This window comes from Rhinoderma darwinii, chromosome 2, assembly GCF_050947455.1.
Source record: "Rhinoderma darwinii isolate aRhiDar2 chromosome 2, aRhiDar2.hap1, whole genome shotgun sequence".
NCBI lineage: Eukaryota > Metazoa > Chordata > Amphibia > Anura > Rhinodermatidae > Rhinoderma > Rhinoderma darwinii.
Genome location: NC_134688.1, coordinates 426,453,718 through 426,474,336, shown reverse-complemented (window position 1 = coordinate 426,474,336; position 20,619 = coordinate 426,453,718). Strand labels below are relative to the sequence as shown.

The 20,619-nt window shown below is 44.2% G+C and overlaps 1 protein-coding gene across 4 annotated transcripts in view; it reads right to left on the bottom strand.

The window, feature by feature from the left end:
• SSH2 (slingshot protein phosphatase 2) overlaps positions 1-20,619 on the bottom strand; it is a 209,363-nt gene that overhangs the window by 146,371 nt on the left and 42,373 nt on the right. For 2 of the 4 annotated variants that reach the window (XM_075854338.1, XM_075854340.1), the window contains exon 2: positions 3,581-3,652. The exons of the other annotated variants lie outside the window; for them this stretch is intronic. In XM_075854338.1, coding sequence (XP_075710453.1) covers positions 3,581-3,652 — 72 coding nt within the window. The remainder of the gene's footprint in view (positions 1-3,580; positions 3,653-20,619) is intronic. 4 annotated transcript variants of the gene reach the window in all.

Here is a 20,619-nt window from a genome sequence, read left to right as displayed (position 1 = left end):
AGAGAACAGACCTACAGGTTTCCCTCCTACAATGAGGCTGTTATTAGAAGCGGGTAGTATTCGATGAAGACCATGTAATACATAAGAGGAGTCTGCTTCTTAGCAGCTCTACATTCTGGCTAACAGGACGGGGTCCAGAGAAGGAGGCCCCTAAAATGTTCATACATCGTGATTTTTTGCAGATTTTGAGCCAAAGCCAGAAGTGGATTCAGGAGGAAGGAGAAATTCTATTTCCCATTTCTTTTGAAACCACTTCTGGCTTGGACTCAAACACATCAAAATTTGCAACAAATCGCTTTGTGTGAACATAGCCTAAAGCTTTTTAAATGGATTGTCTCAAGATGACCACTCTTGTCCATGTTGCCTATTAGGCAGAGTTCACATCGGCGTTCCTTTCCGCTGAGGGGTTCTGTCTGAGGTTCCCATCAAGTTAACTCCTCAACGGAAAGGCAAACTGAAACCTTAGCTTCGATTTCCCTCACCATTGATCTCAATGGTGATGGAAACCTGGCGAATGGTCTCCGTTTCTCACCGTTGTGACAAGGTTCTGTCGTTTTAACGGAATCAATAGCTCAGTCGACTGCGCTGTTGGTTCCGTCAAGAACAACGGAGCCCTGTCTCAACGGTGAGAAAAGGAAACCATTAGCAACGTTTCCATCACCATTGAGATCAATGGTGAGGGAAACCGAAGCGAAGGTTTCAGTTTGCCTTTCCGTTGAGGGGTTAACCCAATGGAAACCTCAGACGGAACCCATCAATGGAAGGGAACGCTGATGTGAACTCAGCCTAAGGCCTGATTTACAAGAGCGTGTGCGTTTTCAATGGGTGCGTGATGCGCGAAAAACGGCTAAATATAGAACATGTCGTGAGTTTTACGCAGCGGACTCGCGCTGCGCAAAACTCACGGACTGTCTGCACGGCCCCATAGACTAATATAGGTGCGTACGACACGCGTGAAAAGCACGTGCGTATATTACGCTCGTGTAAATGATGCCTTAAGCGGATTGTCTCAAGATGACCACTCTTGTCCATGTGCCCCATTAGGCAATGTTCACACAAAGCGATTTGTTGCAAATTTTGATGCAAGGGGTGTGTAGACTTTTTCTATCCAGTGTGTGGATGTGTATGTATGTATGTATGTATATTAAAGAAAGTCCCACAGCACTCCGTGTTAGTGAAATAAATGGTGGTTTATTAAGCCAGCACAAGCTGCAACGTTTCCGTCCTGCTATAGGACCTTTATGTGGGACCTGTGGGACTTTCTTCAATATTGATCTATATCCCCTGGATCGGGATTAACTGCTTGCACTTGAGACCATCTTGGAATTGCATTGTGAGTGCTGCTGCTGGTGTGTGTGTGTGTGTGTGTGTGTGTGTGTGTGTGTGTGTGTGTGTGTGTGTATATATATATATATACACACACACACATATATATATATATATATATATATATATATACACACACACACATATACATACACACACACACACACACATATACACACACATATACACACAGAGTTCTAAACCACATAGATACAACATAGTAGTTGAGAATATGTATTTTAATAATAAATGCGATAGCAGCAAAAGATACGTTACATTTTATTTGAAGCAAATGAAGATCGAATGGAAAGGGCTCAGTAATAAGACAAGGAGGCTGGAAAGATTACACGGCAGCAGTCAGATCTCCTGCACAATTTTTAATCTCTGGCTGTGCGCAGCGCTTGTTTATTTAATCCTTAAAACCTTTCCCCTTTCTCTGCATCCGATAATCTAGTTAAAACTTTCTCATCCTCTATCCCCCCAACCACCTGTCTCGTTTACCCTTATTTTACAAAGCAGTAATGCCCTCCATCACACTAATGTGACCCTATGGACACATTTAGCACGTAGCTTTCCTGTCAAACGCTAAATGTACATCACAAATGATGTGAACAGGGCATGTTTGTGTTTTGAGGATGCCAATAATATAACTATAAGCCTCCCAAAAAACAAGAATGTGACTGACAGACTTCTACCAATGGGCTAAGGCGGTGTTCAAATCTACGTTGGAGGCTCCATCAGAAGTCTTAGGCCTCATGCCCACTTCAGTTTTTATCGTCAGGGTGCTATCCGTTGATTTAACAGATAGCACCCTGACACTTTAATTTCAATGGGGCCATGCACACTTCCATTGTTTTAACGAAACTGTGAGGCCATTCCTTAAAAAAAAAAAATAAATAGGACAGGTCCTACCCCTGTCCCTTTTTGACGGAACAGTCTCGGCCTTTTCATTGATTTGGTCCATGAAACAACGGACTGCACACGGAAGCCATCTGTTTACGGTCCGTGTTTCACAGAACCGTCATTAGCAAGTGTGCCTGCAGCCTTAGTGGCAGATCCAATCAAAAATGCCAGAAAAATAAATAAATGAAATAGTGCAGATGTGAACCCAGCCTTACATGCTAAAAACAGGAAGGGCACAAAATACTATTTAGTAAGGTGGAAGGCTTTATCATAGGTAAAAATCATTTTTCCCAAGTATCAATGTTACGCTCTGTTCACATGTGCGTTGGAGACTCCATTAGGAGCCTCTGCCAAAGATTCTGTAGGTTTGCTGGACATAATAGCGCAACACGCAAAGATATTTAGTCTAGAAAATGACGGAAACCTGACAGAACCCATTAAAGTCAGTGGGGCAGATGTACTATGCAAAATGCGCCAGAACTCGTGCATCAGAATTTTACCTCAATTTGAGGCAGTTATGTACCACATCTATTGACTGTTTAAGACAATTTGTGCCTCACTCGTCAAGGGGCGTGACCTAGATAAAAATAGAATGTGGTCTAGTAGAAAGGGATGTGGCTTAAAATGTGGCACCGTGTCGAAAATTGCACAAAATAATGCTGCTAAAAACTGGCGTAAACTAAACCCAACCAAGAGGTGGTGTGAGGAAAAAAAAAAAAGTGTAACATGTCTAGCAAGATGCGCCACTATGATAAACTTGGCTCATCTTCTGACTGCTTTGTCTAAGTTTACACGGTCTTAATGTTAGACAGAAATAGTAAATCTGCACCACTAGGTTCAATCAGGCGCCGCTGGTGTCCGTATTTTGATACTCTTGTTTTTCTCGTTCCTCTGTTCCTATGACAAAAAACCTAGTGCAGATGTGAACATAATCTTAATGAAACAAACCAAATATTATATATATATATATATATATATATATATATATATATATATATATATATATATATATATATATATATATATATAAAGTCTGGGTGGATAAGAAAATACTGTTCCTTCGGAGACTAGGAATTAATTTATAAAAATTTGGGGAAGCATCAATATTCAAATACCCAACAGCACGAGCGCTCCAGCTGAATGGGCCTGATAAGCACTTTCTTTGCAAGTCTACTGGCACAAGCGAAAAGGATTTTCTTTTGAACTTTTAATAACGTAAACAAATATATGCAAAAAAGAGGAAAAAAATAAAATAAAAAAAAAGTCAGCTGCACACATCTTCCAACAAAAAGGGAAAAAAAAAAGTAGAGGGCTTATAAAGCAGTCTATGCTAATTTGTATACCTACGTACATGGGTACCATTTAAGAGCTCTGTATCTTCACACTGGCAGCAGAACACTTCATTTTCTTCCAACTGAGAACTCTGTAACGTAAATGAAATAATGTCACTTTTCAGGTGTCTGGTTAAAAAAAGCAGGAAAGTGGCTCAGGAAGGCCCAAAAGCAGAGAGGAGAAGCATCAGTCAGCAGCAGGATGGAAGCCGCAGGAGCAACCCAGAGCTTAAGTCACCAAAAGGACAGTGACTATAGATAGAAATGACTAAGAGGTGGCTCTCCTCCTGAGCAGCATGCCAAACGTATTGTGTTCATTGGCAGAGGAAAGCCAAGCAGATGCTTTATTTATGGTAAATCATGTGGGGTACTACTAACATGATATCCAGAACTCTAGAACAAGCTACATAAAATAAAAAAAAGGCCTATAGACCAAAAGGAGCGGATACTGGCCAAGTTGGGGTTTTTGCAGCTAAAGGCAGTACAAAATGCATTTTATAAATTCATGGCTAATACCACGGCTATAAAAATCACAAAACACACGAGGCAAGAAAAAAAAAAAAAAAAGGAGAGGAGAAATATACCAGGCAATAATTATAATCCATATACATACGTTCCAAAATATTTATACCATAAGCAATGAATCGGATAATGTCTAGATAAATACATCATATATGGTATATTTGGTGTCTGCAGGGTGCCTGTAAATACATCCCAGCATGTTCAGTGTTAAAAATCTAATACTGACCCACCTATGGCCTTACCGGCTTTTAACCGAAATGTCGATATCCTTTAGCAAAAACCACTTTTCTGTAATCTAATACAAATAAAATACATTAACCCCTAAGATCTCACATCTGCAGGCATTAAGATCTCCTTCTCCCCAATAAGTTACTTTATTGCTGAACACACAGTCTATACACGTAATAAACCCAATGGGGTAGATGTATTAAAAATGCCATTGCTTAAGACAGTCTTAAACCGATGTGCGCTGCGCCAAATTTTTTAAGCAAGGAACGTCTCAATGAATTTTGCACATTACAGAAATTTAAACCTACGTCTGCTATGAGAAGGCATAGATTTTCGTTATTGATTACCAAAGGTGGGACATTGGTGGAAATTATAAATCGGTCTACTGATCCGGTGGTGGCCACGTCACTCATGATGGTCTTGCCCACTTTCCCTCAACACTTTTCAAAAGTGGAGAGAAAAGTAGAACATGCTAATGCAAACATGGCGTGTGTCAATATCCAGGACTTATTTTTTTGCCACAAAAGTGGCGTAATGCGGTTAATAAATTCCTCCCAATATCTATGGTCACGAGCCGTTGGAGTATTTCCTATACAAAATATGTGTGCAAAATATTGGTGTACATATAGCCATGAAGTCGTGTGTTCAGTGTCATTAGTGGCACCATCATGTAGCATATATTATTTTGATAAATGTGAAAAATGAAATCTCATATTTAATTTGTAAAGGGTCGTTCTTACGATACAAAAAATATGCCCCATTCTATAGGTCATAGAAGATAAACATTAGTCGACTATCCTTTTTTTTCAGGTTTTAGATCAGGTGTTATATATTAGAGTGTAGGGTTTGTAAAAGGACCGTACACATAATGAACAGGAAAACCACGCGTACAGGCAGAAATTGCAATTTTCCATAAAATCTGTTCTAGAAGCTTTTCATAGATGTGCTGCTTTACATCAACAAAGAAAAAAAGATTTTTTTTGTTTGCTTTGGTTTTTATGGCATGACAGTGGCATGGAGGGCCCCGATAGCAAAATGGGAACTTACAACATCTCAACTAAAAGAATAACAGCAGGTCTACCTGGAAGCAAATATTTAAAGAAGAAGTAGTCATCAATAATAAGGTTGCACGATGCATCAAAACATCGATACCATTTAGATGCCGTGCACACGCAAACGGTTCAATACCGTTAAGGCTTCGTTCACATCTGCGTCGGGACTCTGTTCATGGGTTCCGTCTGAGCTTTCAGTCAGGGGAACCTACGAACGGAATGCAAACGGCAACCATAGGTTTCCGTTTAGATCATTATTGATTTCAATGGTGACGGATCTGGTGCAAATGGATTCTGTTTGTCACCGTTCTGTAAGGGTTCCGTTGTTTTGACGGATTGAATAGTGCAGTCCACTACGGTATTGATTCCGTCAAAACGACAGACCCCTTGCACAACTGGCACCAACGGAAACCATTTGCACTGGGCCAGTCAATCAATGGTGATGCAAACAGAAACCTATGGTTTCCGTTCATGGGTTCCCCTGATGGGATGCTCTGATGCAACTAGGGATGCACGATGCATCAAAACGGTTTAGATACCGTGCACCCCAAAAGGTTCGATACCGTTATTTCATGTATTTCGATACTAAGCTGTGCGGCCGCACAGCTTAGTATAGTAATACATGAATGCATGAGAGCGGGGCTGCGGCTGTGTAATACAGCCATTGCCCCGCTCCCGAGTCCTGACAAGTGCGCTCAGTCAGGATGATGCGGTGGCGGCCAGCGCTGCACTAATGAGCGGCGCCACTGAAAACCGAACATGGAGGGCGCTCTGCAAAACACCCCCATGTTCTGTCTGCAGTGCCTGAACCGCCGCTCATTAGTACAGAAACATGACATGATTAATTACTATTAATGTGATGCACATTCAAAATTCATCACACTTCGCCTCACATCAGAGGCTGTTACTGTTGGCAAAGTATTAATTTGGTATCGAAATCGCAATACTACACAAAGTATTGGAAAAAAAAGAGAAAACCTATATACGCCTCATATTAATGTATACAGAAAAAGAGCCTTTTAGACATATGTTCGTCCAAAGATATAAATTTTATTATTCCACAAAATTGGAAACGCTCCCAAATGATACCCATACAAATACATACAGGATTAAAACATACTTAAAATTGAACAAACTCCGAGATCATCAAAAAACCATCGTAACCTATTTGTTCTAATCGTGCATAATATACAGCAGGTAAATAACAGCACCAGAGAAGAGCATATAATCTACAAAATGGTGAAAAGTCCTAATAGTATCTACCTCCCCTCTACCTAGGCAGGTCTGTCAAAGATGTTAAACTAACTACCATACATGAGTACTAAGCATGGTTGCATATCTATTACCTGTGGCTGACATTATGGTCTCAGGAGAGAAACACCTCAAAGTATCGGTATCGAAGTCCAAATTCTGGTATCGTGACATCCCTAGATGGAACCCATGAACGGAGTCCCAACGCAAATGTGAACGAAGCCCAATTTGTGTATTTCGATACCAAGCTGTGTGGCCGCACAGCTTAGTATTGGAACACATGAATGTAGTTAGAGCAGGGCTGCGGCTGTGTAATACAGCCATTGCCCCGCTCCTGACAAGTCTGCGTGCGTGGTTAGCATGAGGTTATGCGGACGGCACTGCACTAATGAGCGTCGGTACTGAAGACCAGGAACATGGCAGGTGCGCTGCAAAACACTGCCATGTTCGGTCTTCAGTGCCTGCGCCGGCACTCACAGCCGAATCACCTCATGCGGACCACGCGCACACACGCTTGTCAGAAGCGGGGCAATGGCTGTATTACACATCCACAGCCCCGCTCTCACGGCGATCAGGGAAACTTCTGATCGCCGCCGTTATTCCCTTGAATGTTATGATTAAAGCTGCCCACAGCATTCAAAAGGGAAAATGAGAAGGGGGATGCCCCTTGGATCGCGTCACAGTGAATCCCTGTGACACTATCGAGGAACATACCATATATGGGCAGACAGCCTAGGGTCCATTGAAGGACCCCAGGGCTGTCATCTCAGTATGCCCTAACCGGAAATATGGGCTATGTCCTAACAACTGCCTGTGTACTATCAGTACACAGGCTATTGTACTGGCATATAGATATATCCAAGAACATTAAAAGTTTAAAAACGAAAACTATTAAAAAATAAAGTAATGTTAAATTAAAAAAACACTTTTTTTTTTACAATAAAACATTAAAATAAAAAATCTCAATACATAAAGTATACACATACTCTGTATTGTCGCGGCCGTGAAAACCTGCACAACAAATTTATAGCATCATTTATGATATGTGGGCTGTAGAAAAATAAAAAAATAACTGCTTTCCTTCACTTATTAATGTGAGGCACGAGGAGTTATGAATTTAGTACCTCCATGTGCCTCACATTAATAGTAATTAAAGGGGTTTTCCACCTTCTGAGAACTGATGACCTATCCACCAGATAGGTTAACCGTACAGGATCTGTGGGGGTCCAACACCCGGGCCCCGCACAGATCAGCTGGTCCGGTGCCTCCATGCACCGGATGTACATGTTGGAAGCAGCTGGCCGCAGCCACGGAATAGCGGCCGAGCTGCAGATCTGCTCCTGTTCAAGTGAATAGGAGCGGACCTGCAGTTCTGCAGCACGGCCGCTATGCTATGCACGGAGCCAACTGTTTCCGGCTCCGTAGATAGCATTATGTGCCAAAACATTCGGTGCCCACAGGCCACCGGAGCGGATTATCGGTGCGGGGTCCGGGTGTAGGACCCGCACTGATGATATACTGATGACCTATCCGGTGGATAGGTCATCAGAAGGTGGACAACCCCTATAACCCCATCATGTACCTCACACATTAACCCAATGTTGTCCATTATGACTGAGAAACAGGATAGGGTTAATTACTATTAATGTGAGGCACATGGAGGTTCAAAATTCAACACACCTTGTGCCTCACATCAGAAAATAGAAGAACTTTGTTTTTCTATTATTGTTGGCAAAGTATCGTTTTGGTATCGTGAATGGCAATACTACACAAAGTATCAGTATCGAAGTCCAAATTCTGGTATCGTGACAACCCTAGTCAATACTAAACCACTGCTTTGCATCATTTTACATCATAGTACAACACGTCTTGTTTTCTGGTTACTTAAAAAAAATAAAACGGACACTGAACCCCCTTGCGGTCAGTATTCGTACAGCACATGCCCCTATTTTCTTCAGCCGACAACCATCTTATATGTATGTTCTGTGAAGAATTCTACTTTATCCTTAATTAATCTGGGACTAATACAGGAGATTTGGGAAATATATATAAGATGTCGCCATGAAACAGCATCTTGCAGGAACTTTGCATTAGCCACATTTCCTTGAGTATAGACTCATCATATACAGGAAGAAGCTCCGTGTACCGTGTATGTAATCCTGCAAGAAAACATGTTGCTTCGCCAGCATGACAGATGCAAATCTGCTTGTAAAATGCTTTATATCCTTCGCGCGCTCAGAGCAAGTGACTGCATTAATTGCTGCTCATGAACAATAAGACGTCTTGTGCGTCTTGCATGAGAATACGGTCAAGGATGAAGGAATGTAGATAAGGATGAAGGCTGTGTTCACATTTGTGTTATGGCGTCCCATAGTTCTGCTCTGCCATAGGAGAAGAAAAATGAAAAACCAGAGCCACCAGATCCGTTACATGACGGACACCAAGGGCACACAATGGAACCAACTGACTTTAGCAAGTTCCGTTTGGCTTCCGTCATGTGGTCAATCGTTTTGCCCAACGGAGCCTCAGATGCAGATGTGAACTCACCCACACTAATAACAACCGTATCACTGCGCCTGATTGGCCAGCAAACTCACCTGACCTAAACCCCATAGAGAATCCATGGAGTATTGTCAAGAGGAAGATGAGACACCAGACCCAACAATGCAGACGAGCTGAAGCCGCTATCAAAGCAACATGGGCTTCCATATCACCACAGCAGTGCCACAGGCTGATCGCCTCCATGCCACGCCACATTGATGCAGTAATTCATGAAAAAGGAGCCGCGACCAAATATTGAGGGCATATACTGGACTTACTTTTCAGTAGGACAACATTTCGGTATTAAAAATCATTTTTGAAATTGAGCTCATTTAATATATATGTTACCGGTCATTGTACCTGACTGTGATGATAATGACAGGACTGCTGAGAAGTGATCTCTATAGAACAGGAAGCATCAAGAAATTAAATTGTTATTTGTAGTTTAAAAACTTATTACGCCTTCAAATATTATATTTACCAGCGACAACAGCGGTCCTTAAAATATGGCAGCGTAAAATCATTTAAACTATACTGTGCTTCCAATGCCATCTAAACATTACTTGCAAAAAAAAAAAAAAAAAGTGATCCGTGCACCTGGGTTATTATCAACATCAAAAGCCGATAACCGCCGTCTGTTAAATGCTAAATTTAATCTTTGCACACTACAGGCATGTAATTACATAAAAACTTGTATACACAATGACATCATGCGCCGTGTCTATATATAGCAGCCGGCACCACAGGTGCACGCTGCGGAGGAACAAGCCCGTCTTAGATTACAGAATTAATCATTTACCTTCACATTTACCTTCACAATAAGATACCAGCGGGGTTGTAAAAGAAACATCTGTACTTTACCAAGGCAAGAAATGGAGGGGGTCACGTCAATAGATTAAGTTAATTCTATCTAAAAGGTGCCCATACACATTAGATGAATATCGGCCGAAACCGAAGATTTCAGCGGGATCGGCCGAGCAGCGAATATGTATGGTGGTGTCCCAACTCTCCCCCAATGGATTTCAACATGCCGGATCCTTTTGTACATAAATAGATAAGTTGCTAGCTGGTGTCTGGCAGCAGATACTCCCTTCACCCTATTGAGAACACATACACGCTCTGTGCTAAATTGAAAAGGATACTCCAACAAATCTAACTTCTATTAGGAGTGCTAGACAGTCCCCCAATAGAAGTCATTAGGAGACACAATGGACTGGTTAAAACCCAACCTATAAACCTATATATTTAAAAAAATAAAATAAAAAATAGGTTCAGGGAGTTGCTTATCTCCCTATCAAAATAACACATATAATTCACCTGATGGCTGTTGGCTGAAGGGATAGGCCGATAACTAATGTCTATGGTCATCTTACCAGTTTTATAGACGATCCCTAGGGATTATAAGAAACTATTTTGTAGGCTGAAGAATCCTTAAAAAGGGAATAGAAACAGAAAAGAGTAAAATTCAAATATAAACAGGAGTGCGGAGTCAAGGGATGGAAATCTAGCAGAATTTCCATCTGAAATTTCCCTGCAAAAATTCTGCAGCACTTTACTGTAGCAGCAAAGTGGATCATATTTGACCAAAATCTGCAGAAAACAAGTGTGAAACTTGACCTGTGGAGCAGGTTGTGAATCTAACACGTCAATTTATTTTGCGTAAATTCTGCAGCATCTCCGTCCCATGTGCAGGATGCCTAAAAGGGATAGGTGATAAATATCTATTCAGTGGGGTTTCGACCATTGTGACCCCAATCGATCAAGAGAACGACTTACCTTGCCATCCTGGGAGCCTCATAAGAATAGAGTGGTAGTGCGCATGCTCGACCAACGCTACATTTTTTTCTATGGGCCTGTCTAGCGCTATCTTTGGTAGCCCCATAGAAATGAATGGAGCGATGGCCCAGAATGCGTACTACCGCTCAATTCCTACGGGGCACCCAGGAACGACAAAGTAAGCTCGTTCTCGTGATCGGTGGGGGTCCAAATATTTATCACCTATCGATAGGTGATAAATATTTGCTATGGGAAAATCTCTTTAACTCTTTCCCGTTGTAAATATGCCTATTTACATTGGGAAATGGTATTTAAAGATGGCGCCCACTCAGAAGCAGAGAGGGCGCCATAGCCGCCGGGTCTCTGCTTTGTTACACAGCAGGGCCCCAATGCAATGCTTGCAATCAGAAAAATTTCATAATAGCAATGCACTAATTTTGGCATAGACTGCAATATTGTGATCGTGCAGTCTATGGCATAAGCTATCTATGGGGGGGTAAATAAAAGTAGAAAAAAATAAATTAAAATAAAAAAAAAGTATGTATGTATGTATATTATATATAGATAGATATATATAGGTAGAGATAAGCAGCACTCTGCGACAGATTCCAACACGGTAATGGGTGAAAGCAGGTAATCCAGATCCGTGGATTATAAGACATAAAACGAAAGAAATCCCACAGCACTCCGATGGTTCCAAAAAGTACGGTATGTGATTAATTCAGTCAACAGCTTACATACTTTTTGGAACCATCGGAGTGCTGTGGGATTTCTTTCGTGTATATATATATATATATATATATATATATATATATATATATTTACCGCTTAAACAAAAAGTATATAAAAATTAAAATCAACCCCGTTTCCCTAGATCACTTATAAAGTGAAACAAAAACAAACAAACATTAGGTATCCCAGTGTCTGAAAGTGCCCGAACTATAAAAATATTTATCCAAAACGGTGAACATCGTACCGGGGGAAAAAAGGTCGAAATGACCAAATCTCAGTTTTTTTTGCCACTTCAACCCCCACAAAAAATTGAATATAAAGTGCCAGACATTCCCCTAAATGATAATAAAAACGACATTTTTCCGCATACAAAAAGACACTTTCCACAGCTCTGTACACAGAAATATAAGAAATGTTATGGGGGTCACAATATGGTGATGCAAAAAAAAATGTTTCTCTAAAACTTTTTTTTTATTTTTTAAAAAAGGTACTAAAACATAAAAACTATATAAATTTGGTATCACCGTGATTGTACTGACCCGCAGAATAAAGAGAACATGTCATTTTCACTTTAAATTTTCACTTTACATTGAACACCGTAAAAAAAGAAACCCATACGAAAATGGCGAAACTGTTTTTTCCAATTCCACCCCATTCTGAATTTTTTCCCAGTACATCGCACAGGATATTAAACGGTACCATTAAAAAGTACAACTTGTCCTGTAAAAATTAAGCCCTCATATGGCTGCGTCAACGGGGAAAATATATAAAAAAAAGGAGTTATGACTTTTTGAAGGCGTGGAGGAAAAAACGAAAGCATAAAAACGAAAACTAGTCTGGTCCGGAAAGGGTTAAGAAACGTACTAAAACGTCTGGAAAAAGGGTTCCATTTATTGGCAATTTATAACCAATTCATAAGAGGAAATCACGCTACCAAATTAGGTCAGTGTGAAATAATGAAAATAAAATGTAGTGTCAAGTTCCACATTGCTGAATGAGCCACGCACTAGTGATATGGTTTGATAGACTTGTGTAAACTACCAGTGATATGGTGAGTAATGCGGTGACGTCTCTGGTGTCATTGATTAACATTTCTGCCAACAGATAGAGAGCCACATGCTGGAGAAAAGTGACCCTATATCCAGCGTTTAGGGAATCCTGCTATACAGTGGATCTAGTTCACATTCTGTGCACTATAAAACTATAAAAAAAAAACACTAATAATATATATCTATCTTATATATATTTTCGAAAGTTTGTTTGAAGCCCGATTTTTCATTGGTTTAAAATCAGGGAATATGCTCCGCCCCTATTGACGTGGCAGCCCATAATTGGCTGCAACGTTCATCATTCCTCGCCGTATTGCCTAACACAGCAGCACTGCGATGTTGGCCACAGCGGGTTTACACAGAGGCAGGACAGTTGTCCTGTCTCGTATAATTGAGGGACTAAAATGCATGGAGAAGCAATGAGTAAGTAAAAGAAGTTCATACGTACCGTTGTCTTGGTGACGCGTCCCTCTGGACATCCAGTCCGACCTCCCTGGATGACGCAGCAGTCCATGTGACCGCTGCAGCCTGTGATTGGCTGCAGCGGTCACATGGGTTAAAACGTCATCCCGGGAGGCCGGACTGGAGGAAGAAGCAGGCAAGTTAACTTTTAATACTGTAATTATTATGCGGGTCGTGCTCCCATATAAAGTCCTATAGACATGTCCTATCTTTTGCGGAGCCTTTCTACGGCACGGACACCTTCCTGTAAATATACAGGAAGGTGTTCATGGGCAATAGGAGTGGGTCCGTAATTACGGCCAAATTCTACGGTCGTTTGCATGGGGCCTCACAACACATAATTGGGTATTTAAATGGTGAGCTTTTACTCTAAACCAGAGGTCTCAAGCCCCTGGGGCTGTCATCTGCGGCCCGTGGGACACATAGCCGCTAGTACCGGCTCTGCTCTGAGACTCTGGAATTCCCTGACATCGCTGTCCACATATGAACAGCGATGTCTGGGGCTTCCCCAGAGCGGAGTCCCGGGCAGAGCGCTAGTATCGGCTCTGCTCCAGGACGCTGCGGAATTCCCCGACATACTGTCCACATATGGGCAGCTGTGTCAGGGTCTTCCCCAGAGCGGAGTCCCGGGCAGAGCGCTAGTACAGGCTCTGCTCCGGGACTCTCTGGAATTCCCTGACATCGCTGCCCATATATGGACAGTGTGTCAGGGTCTTCCCCAGAGCAGAGTCCCAGGCAGAGCGCTATTATCGGCTCTTCTCCGGGACTCTGGGGAAGCCTCTGACATCGCTGTCCATACATCGACAATGATGTCAGGGGCTTCCCCAGAGCAGGAGTCCCAGTCTACAGGGGGCACTGCTGTGGCGGCACCCACGGGGGGGGCACTGCTGTGGCGGCATCCACGGGGGGGGCACTGCTGTGGCGGCATCCACGGGGGGGGGGCACTGCTGTGGCGGCATCCACGGGGGGGGGGGCACTGCTGTGGCGGCATCCACGGGGGGGGGGGCACTGCTGTGGCGGCATCCACGGGGGGGGCACTGCTGTGGCGGCATCCACGGGGGGGGCACTGCTGTGGCGGCATCCACGGGGGGGGGGCACTGCTGTGGCGGCATCCACGGGGGGGGCACTGCTGTGGCGGCATCCACGGGGGGGGCACTGCTGTGGCGGCATCCACGGGGGGGGCACTGCTGTGGCGGCATCCACGGGGGGGGGCACTGCTGTGGCGGCATCCACGGGGGGGGGGACACTGCTGTGGCGGCATCCACGGGGGGGGGGGGACACTGCTGTGGCGGCATCCACGGGGGGGGGGGACACTGCTGTGGCGGCATCCACGGGGGGGGGGGGGACACTGCTGTGGCGGCATCCACGGGGGGGGGGGGACACTGCTGTGGCGGCATCCACGGGGGGGGGGGGACACTGCTGTGGCGGCATCCACGGGGGGGGGGGACACTGCTGTGGCGGCATCCACGGGGGGGGGGGACACTGCTGTGGCGGCATCTACACCGGGCACTGCTGTGGCGGCATCCACGGGGGGGGGGGGGGGACACTGCTGTGGCGGCATCTACACCGGGCACTGCTGTGGCGGCATCTACACCGGGCACTGCTGTGGCGGCATCTACACCGGGCACTGCTGTGGCGGCATCTACACCGGGCACTGCTGTGGCGGCATCTACACCGGGCACTGCTGTGGCGGCATCTACACCGGGCACTGCTGTGGCGGCATCTACACCGGGCACTGCTGTGGCGGCATCTACACCGGGCACTGCTGTGGCGGCATCTACACCGGGCACTGCTGTGGCGGCATCTACACCGGGCACTGCTGTGGCGGCATCTACACCGGGCACTGCTGTGGCGGCATCTACACCGGGCACTGCTGTGGCGGCATCTACACCGGGCACTGCTGTGGCGGCATCTACACCGGGCACTGCTGTGGCGGCATCTACACCGGGCACTGCTGTGGCGGCATCTACACCGGGCACTGCTGTGGCGGCATCTACACCGGGCACTGCTGTGGCGGCATCTACACCGGGCACTGCTGTGGCGGCATCTACACCGGGCACTGCTGTGGCGGCATCTACACCGGGCACTGCTGTGGCGGCATCTACACAGGGCACTGCTGTGGCGGCATCTACACAGGGCACTGCTGTGGCGGCATCTACACAGGGCACTGCTGTGGCGGCATCTACACAGGGCACTGCTGTGGCGGCATCTACACAGGGCACTGCTGTGGCGGCATCTACACCGGGCACTGCTGTGGCGGCATCTACACCGGGCACTGCTGTGGCGGCATCTACACCGGGCACTGCTGTGGCGGCATCTACACCGGGCACTGCTGTGGCGGCATCTACACCGGGCACTGCTGTGGCGGCATCTACACCGGGCACTGCTGTGGCGGCATCTACACCGGGCACTGCTGTGGCGGCATCTACACCGGGCACTGCTGTGGCGGCATCTACACCGGGCACTGCTGTGGCGGCATCTACACCGGGCACTGCTGTGGCGGCATCTACACCGGGCACTGCTGTGGCGGCATCTACACCGGGCACTGCTGTGGCGGCATCTACACCGGGCACTGCTGTGGCGGCATCTACACCGGGCACTGCTGTGGCGGCATCTACACCGGGCACTGCTGTGGCGGCATCTACACCGGGCACTGCTGTGGCGGCATCTACACCGGGCACTGCTGTGGCGGCGTCTACACCGGGCACTGCTGTGGCAGCGTCTACACCGGGCACTGCTGTGGCAGCATCTACACCGGGCACTGCTGTGGCAGCATCTACACCGGGCACTGCTGTGGCAGCATCTACACCGGGCACTGCTGTGGCAGCATCTACACCGGGCACTGCTGTGGCAGCATCTACACAGGGCACTGCTGTGGCAGCATCTACACAGGGCACTGCTGTGGCAGCATCTACACAGGGCACTGCTGTGGCAGCATCTACACAGGGCACTGCTGTGGCAGCATCTACACAGGGCACTGCTGTGGCAGCATCTACACAGGGCACTGCTGTGGCAGCATCTACACAGGGCACTGCTGTGGCAGCATCTACACAGGGCACTGCTGTGGCAGCATCTACACAGGGCACTGCTGTGGCAGCATCTACACAGGGCACTGCTGTGGCAGCATCTACACAGGGCACTGCTGTGGCAGCATCTACACAGGGCACTGCTGTGGCAGCATCTACACAGGGCACTGCTGTGGCAGCATCTACACAGGGCACTGCTGTGGCAGCATCTACACAGGGCACTGCTGTGGCAGCATCTACACAGGGCACTGCTGTGGCAGCATCTACACAGGGCACTGCTGTGGCAGCATCCACCGAGGGCACTGTGGCACTAAAAAGGGGCTGCCCAATCTTGACATGTGTGCTAACTGACCTGCCGGACTGCATTTAGCGACACTTAAACTAGAAAGCTGGATTGTTGAAATAAGCACGTGGAGAAATCTCTCAAATTTTAAACCTAGCGGTATTATTATAGTCACATAGTGTTATAGTAGTTCAAATAACTAATTAATTAACAATAATTTTGTATTGTATCAAATTTGAATGTAATGCGGCCTGACCACTTCACATTTTTTCTATATGCGGCCCACTTACCCGACCGAGTTTGAGACCCCTGCTCTAAACAGTAAGTCAACCTCCCGAGCAAAGTCGGGTATAAAAGATAATTATATATATATATATATATATAAAATTAAAAAGTCCACCGTCCAGCAGCACCAGTCTGAAAATATGGATGGGTGCACACCCTGGGAACCTGTCCAAAAATAGGCAGCACTCCAGATCAGGGTGAAAAAAGTAGCTTTTAATAGCCCTCGTGCTGCCTATTCCCCCATAACTGCCCGCCACACAGTATAATTCCCCCATAACTGCCCTCCACCCAGTATAATGCCCCCATAGCTGCCCCCACGCTGTAGAATGCCTCACAGCTGCCCAACACAGTATAACGCCCCCAAAGCTGCCCCCACACAGCCCAATAAAATACATACTCCACTGATCTGAATGTTATGGAATTCTTATACCAACCCGGCGTCCATACGAGGAGATAATAGTAGGTTATTTTCCTTCTAAAAACAATTTTTGGAGGTGCCACTACAACCAAAGAACGGGTTATAGAAATTAAACAATAGCTTTAAAGGGGTTTTTCCACAAAACTGTAGGACGGGTCATAAAATACTGATCAGTGGTATCTGATACTTTCATTCATTTTAATGGAACCACTAGGGTTGTCACGTTACTAGAATTTGGACTTTGATACCAAAACGATACTCGGAACAAAATTATTATTTTTTAAATCTTTTCTCCTCCGCAATATCACTGCGTTCTTAACTTTTATTTTTTGCTAGTCTTAGCTGCACGAGACTGTTTTTTGCGGGACGAGATGTAATTTATTAAGGTGCCAGTTTTTGGTACATTTACATGATTGCTTAAAATTTTAGATACATTTTTAAAGGGGTTTTCCAGCCAGTAAAAATGAATGGCCTATCCTCCGTTTCTCTGCAATTAGAGCTGGGCTGTGGCTGTGTTTTGCAGTCATTGCTCCACTCCTGATCTTGCAGACACACTTGTTGTGCCCACGCGATCAGCGAGATGTGATGCAGCCAGCGCCACACTAATGAGCGGCAGGCACTGAAGACAGAGAACATGGGGGTGCTTTGCAGTGCGTGCGCAATGTTCTGTCTTCAGAGCCGGTGCCGCCGCCAGTTAGTGCAGCGCCAGCCGCATTACACATCATGCTAGTCACTAAATTCATGCATTACAACACGAAGCTGTGCGGCCGCACAGCTTAGAATCAAAATACGGTATTGAACTGTTTGAGGGTGCACAGCATCAAAAATAGTGCAACCCTAGGAACCACAGTATGTACTTGACTTGTAACAGGGACTAAAACCATTCTGTAGTACCCACGAACAGTATTTCACGACATTAATAACTTTTGGAGAAAAATCCCCTTTAAATTATGACCTAGTAATAGTAAAAAAAAATAATTATTTATATATATATATATATATATATATATATATATATATATATATATAAAGTAAATCCTTTCAAAATACGAGACAGCACACCTTGATAGTGAAAAAAGTGGATTTATTCACCAAATGCGACGTTTCAGCCCTACTCCATGGGGCCTTTCTCAAGTAAGTATATATATATATATATATATATATATATACACACACACACACACATATATATACATACACACACACACACACACACACACACACATACATATGCACACACACATTCAGTGTAGGATCAGTTGTTCGTGTTGACGTATAATTGGGTCCTTCGGTTTGCACGTAACATTATTCGCCCTTTCAAATTGGGCGCAATTCGCATTTACGTTCGCATTTGCAGACAGCAAATAGAGCCTGTTAGGCAAAATATCTGGATTCACTGTCAAAATTCAATATTGAAAGTAGGCAAATTTAGTAAATTTGTAAAGTGGTTAATGCCAGATGAATGCTGCCCATCTTGTGTTTAATGAAGAATAATCCAACAGAATACAGACAGTAACACATAAATCTGTATGTACCCCATTATAATACAGTTACCACAAGACTAGCGCATAATGGGTAATTTACAGCAATTATAAATCAGACAATAAAGCATTTATTGTCGGTCAGCACAATATGGCACACAGTGGGCATGTCATAGATTTGCTGTTATTAGTCTCTATTCTCCAGGCACACAGTGGTGCAAAGTACTATTGTATCTATGATGAATCTGGAGCTAGCCGCACTTGTTAACAGTTCAGACATGCAAATTAATTATTTATTCATATACTAGAAATAAACCGCAATGAATGCATTGTGAGACAATATAAAGATGATCACATTGCGCTCCCTGTATTTTCTAATACCGGGTATTATCTCAACACAGATGGCTAAATTCATTTAAAGAGTAACTACACTTTCAAACTTTGATATGTCGGAGACATCAAAAGTTGGGATCGGTGGGGGTCTGGGTGCGGAGACCCTCAACGTTGCTGAATTTAAGGTGCAGAAGCGCTCAGCACCGTCGTCTGTGATCAGCGCTGATCACCAGGCTGAACACAGCTTTCAGACGTTCATTCCTTTCTGCCTCGGTTTGGGGTATTTCCTGCCTATTTATCGGTTTGTTTTTTTGTATTCCATTTTTAAATAGGACGACGTGGCTTGTGTGTTGATAGTAGACCGTAACAATTTTTGGACAATGGCAAAATTTCTTTGTAGATTTCGGATTTTCATTGTCTGCACTCAAGCCAAAAACCAGAAACTCTGGCTGAAGATTTAAAAGCAAATCATTTTATCGTTTATCTTTTTTTGTGCTTTTACACCAGGCAATTGTTACGATCGCTCAAAGGAATCCTAATAATTGATCCACGTAAACCGGTCTTTAGTTGCTTGAATCAGACCAAACCAAAATCCTATTTTGAGAAGAAACGGGACCCCCAATTGGGATCAAAGTTCAACCTCCAATTAATACAGAGAGATTATTTTGGATGAAGATTGAATTTAATGGTTATCAAGGCAGAAATTTGATATAGTAGGAGGTGTATATTACAGCGAGGTCGCTTTTAGACCGTTGTGCCCACAAGTAATGTCGGGAAAAAGAAAAATTTGGGCAAAATTTAAAAAAAAAAAAAAAAAGCTAAGAAAAATACAACCTCAAAGACTATAGCTGGTAGGTCTTAAACCTGGTTGTTTGAAGACAACCCCTTTGTAAATAGAAGCTTATAACCATTGGTCAGGCTTCTCAACTCCCATGATCAGCGGATATTGACGGAGAAAGCCGTTTCTGACCATACGTGGACTATGACAAGGTTGCTATTTAAATAAATGGACGACCATGTAAAACATAAATGGGTTACAAAAGCGAAAGGCTCATAGGAAGGTTCCTCTGATGCCCATATACCCCGATAGATAATTATATTTATTAACCCCTTCCCTCCTCAGCCCTTTATTGGATTTTCACTTTTGTTTTTTCCTCCCCACCTTCCAAAAGCTATAATTTTTTTATTGTTCTGTCTATATAGCCATACGAGGGCTTGCGGGACAAGTTGTAGTTTTTCTTGGCACCATTTATTCTACTGCATAATGTACTGGGAAGCTGTAAAAAAATATATATTTTTTTTTTTATATTTATGGGGTGAAATGGGCAACAAACAGCGATTACGCCATTTTTTGGGGGGGTTTTGTTTTTACGGCATCCATCAGGTGATAAAAACTACATATTCACCTTATTCCACAGGTTGATACGATTACGGCCATACCAAATTTATATGTTTTGTTTTAGGTTTTATCACTTAAAAAAAATAAAACCATTTGCTAAATTAAAAAAAATATGATATCTTTGTGTCGCCATAACTTTTTTATTTTTCCATCAATTTAGCGATGGGAGGGCTTAAATTTTGCGGGGCGAGCTGTAGTTTTCACTTATACCATTTTGGGGT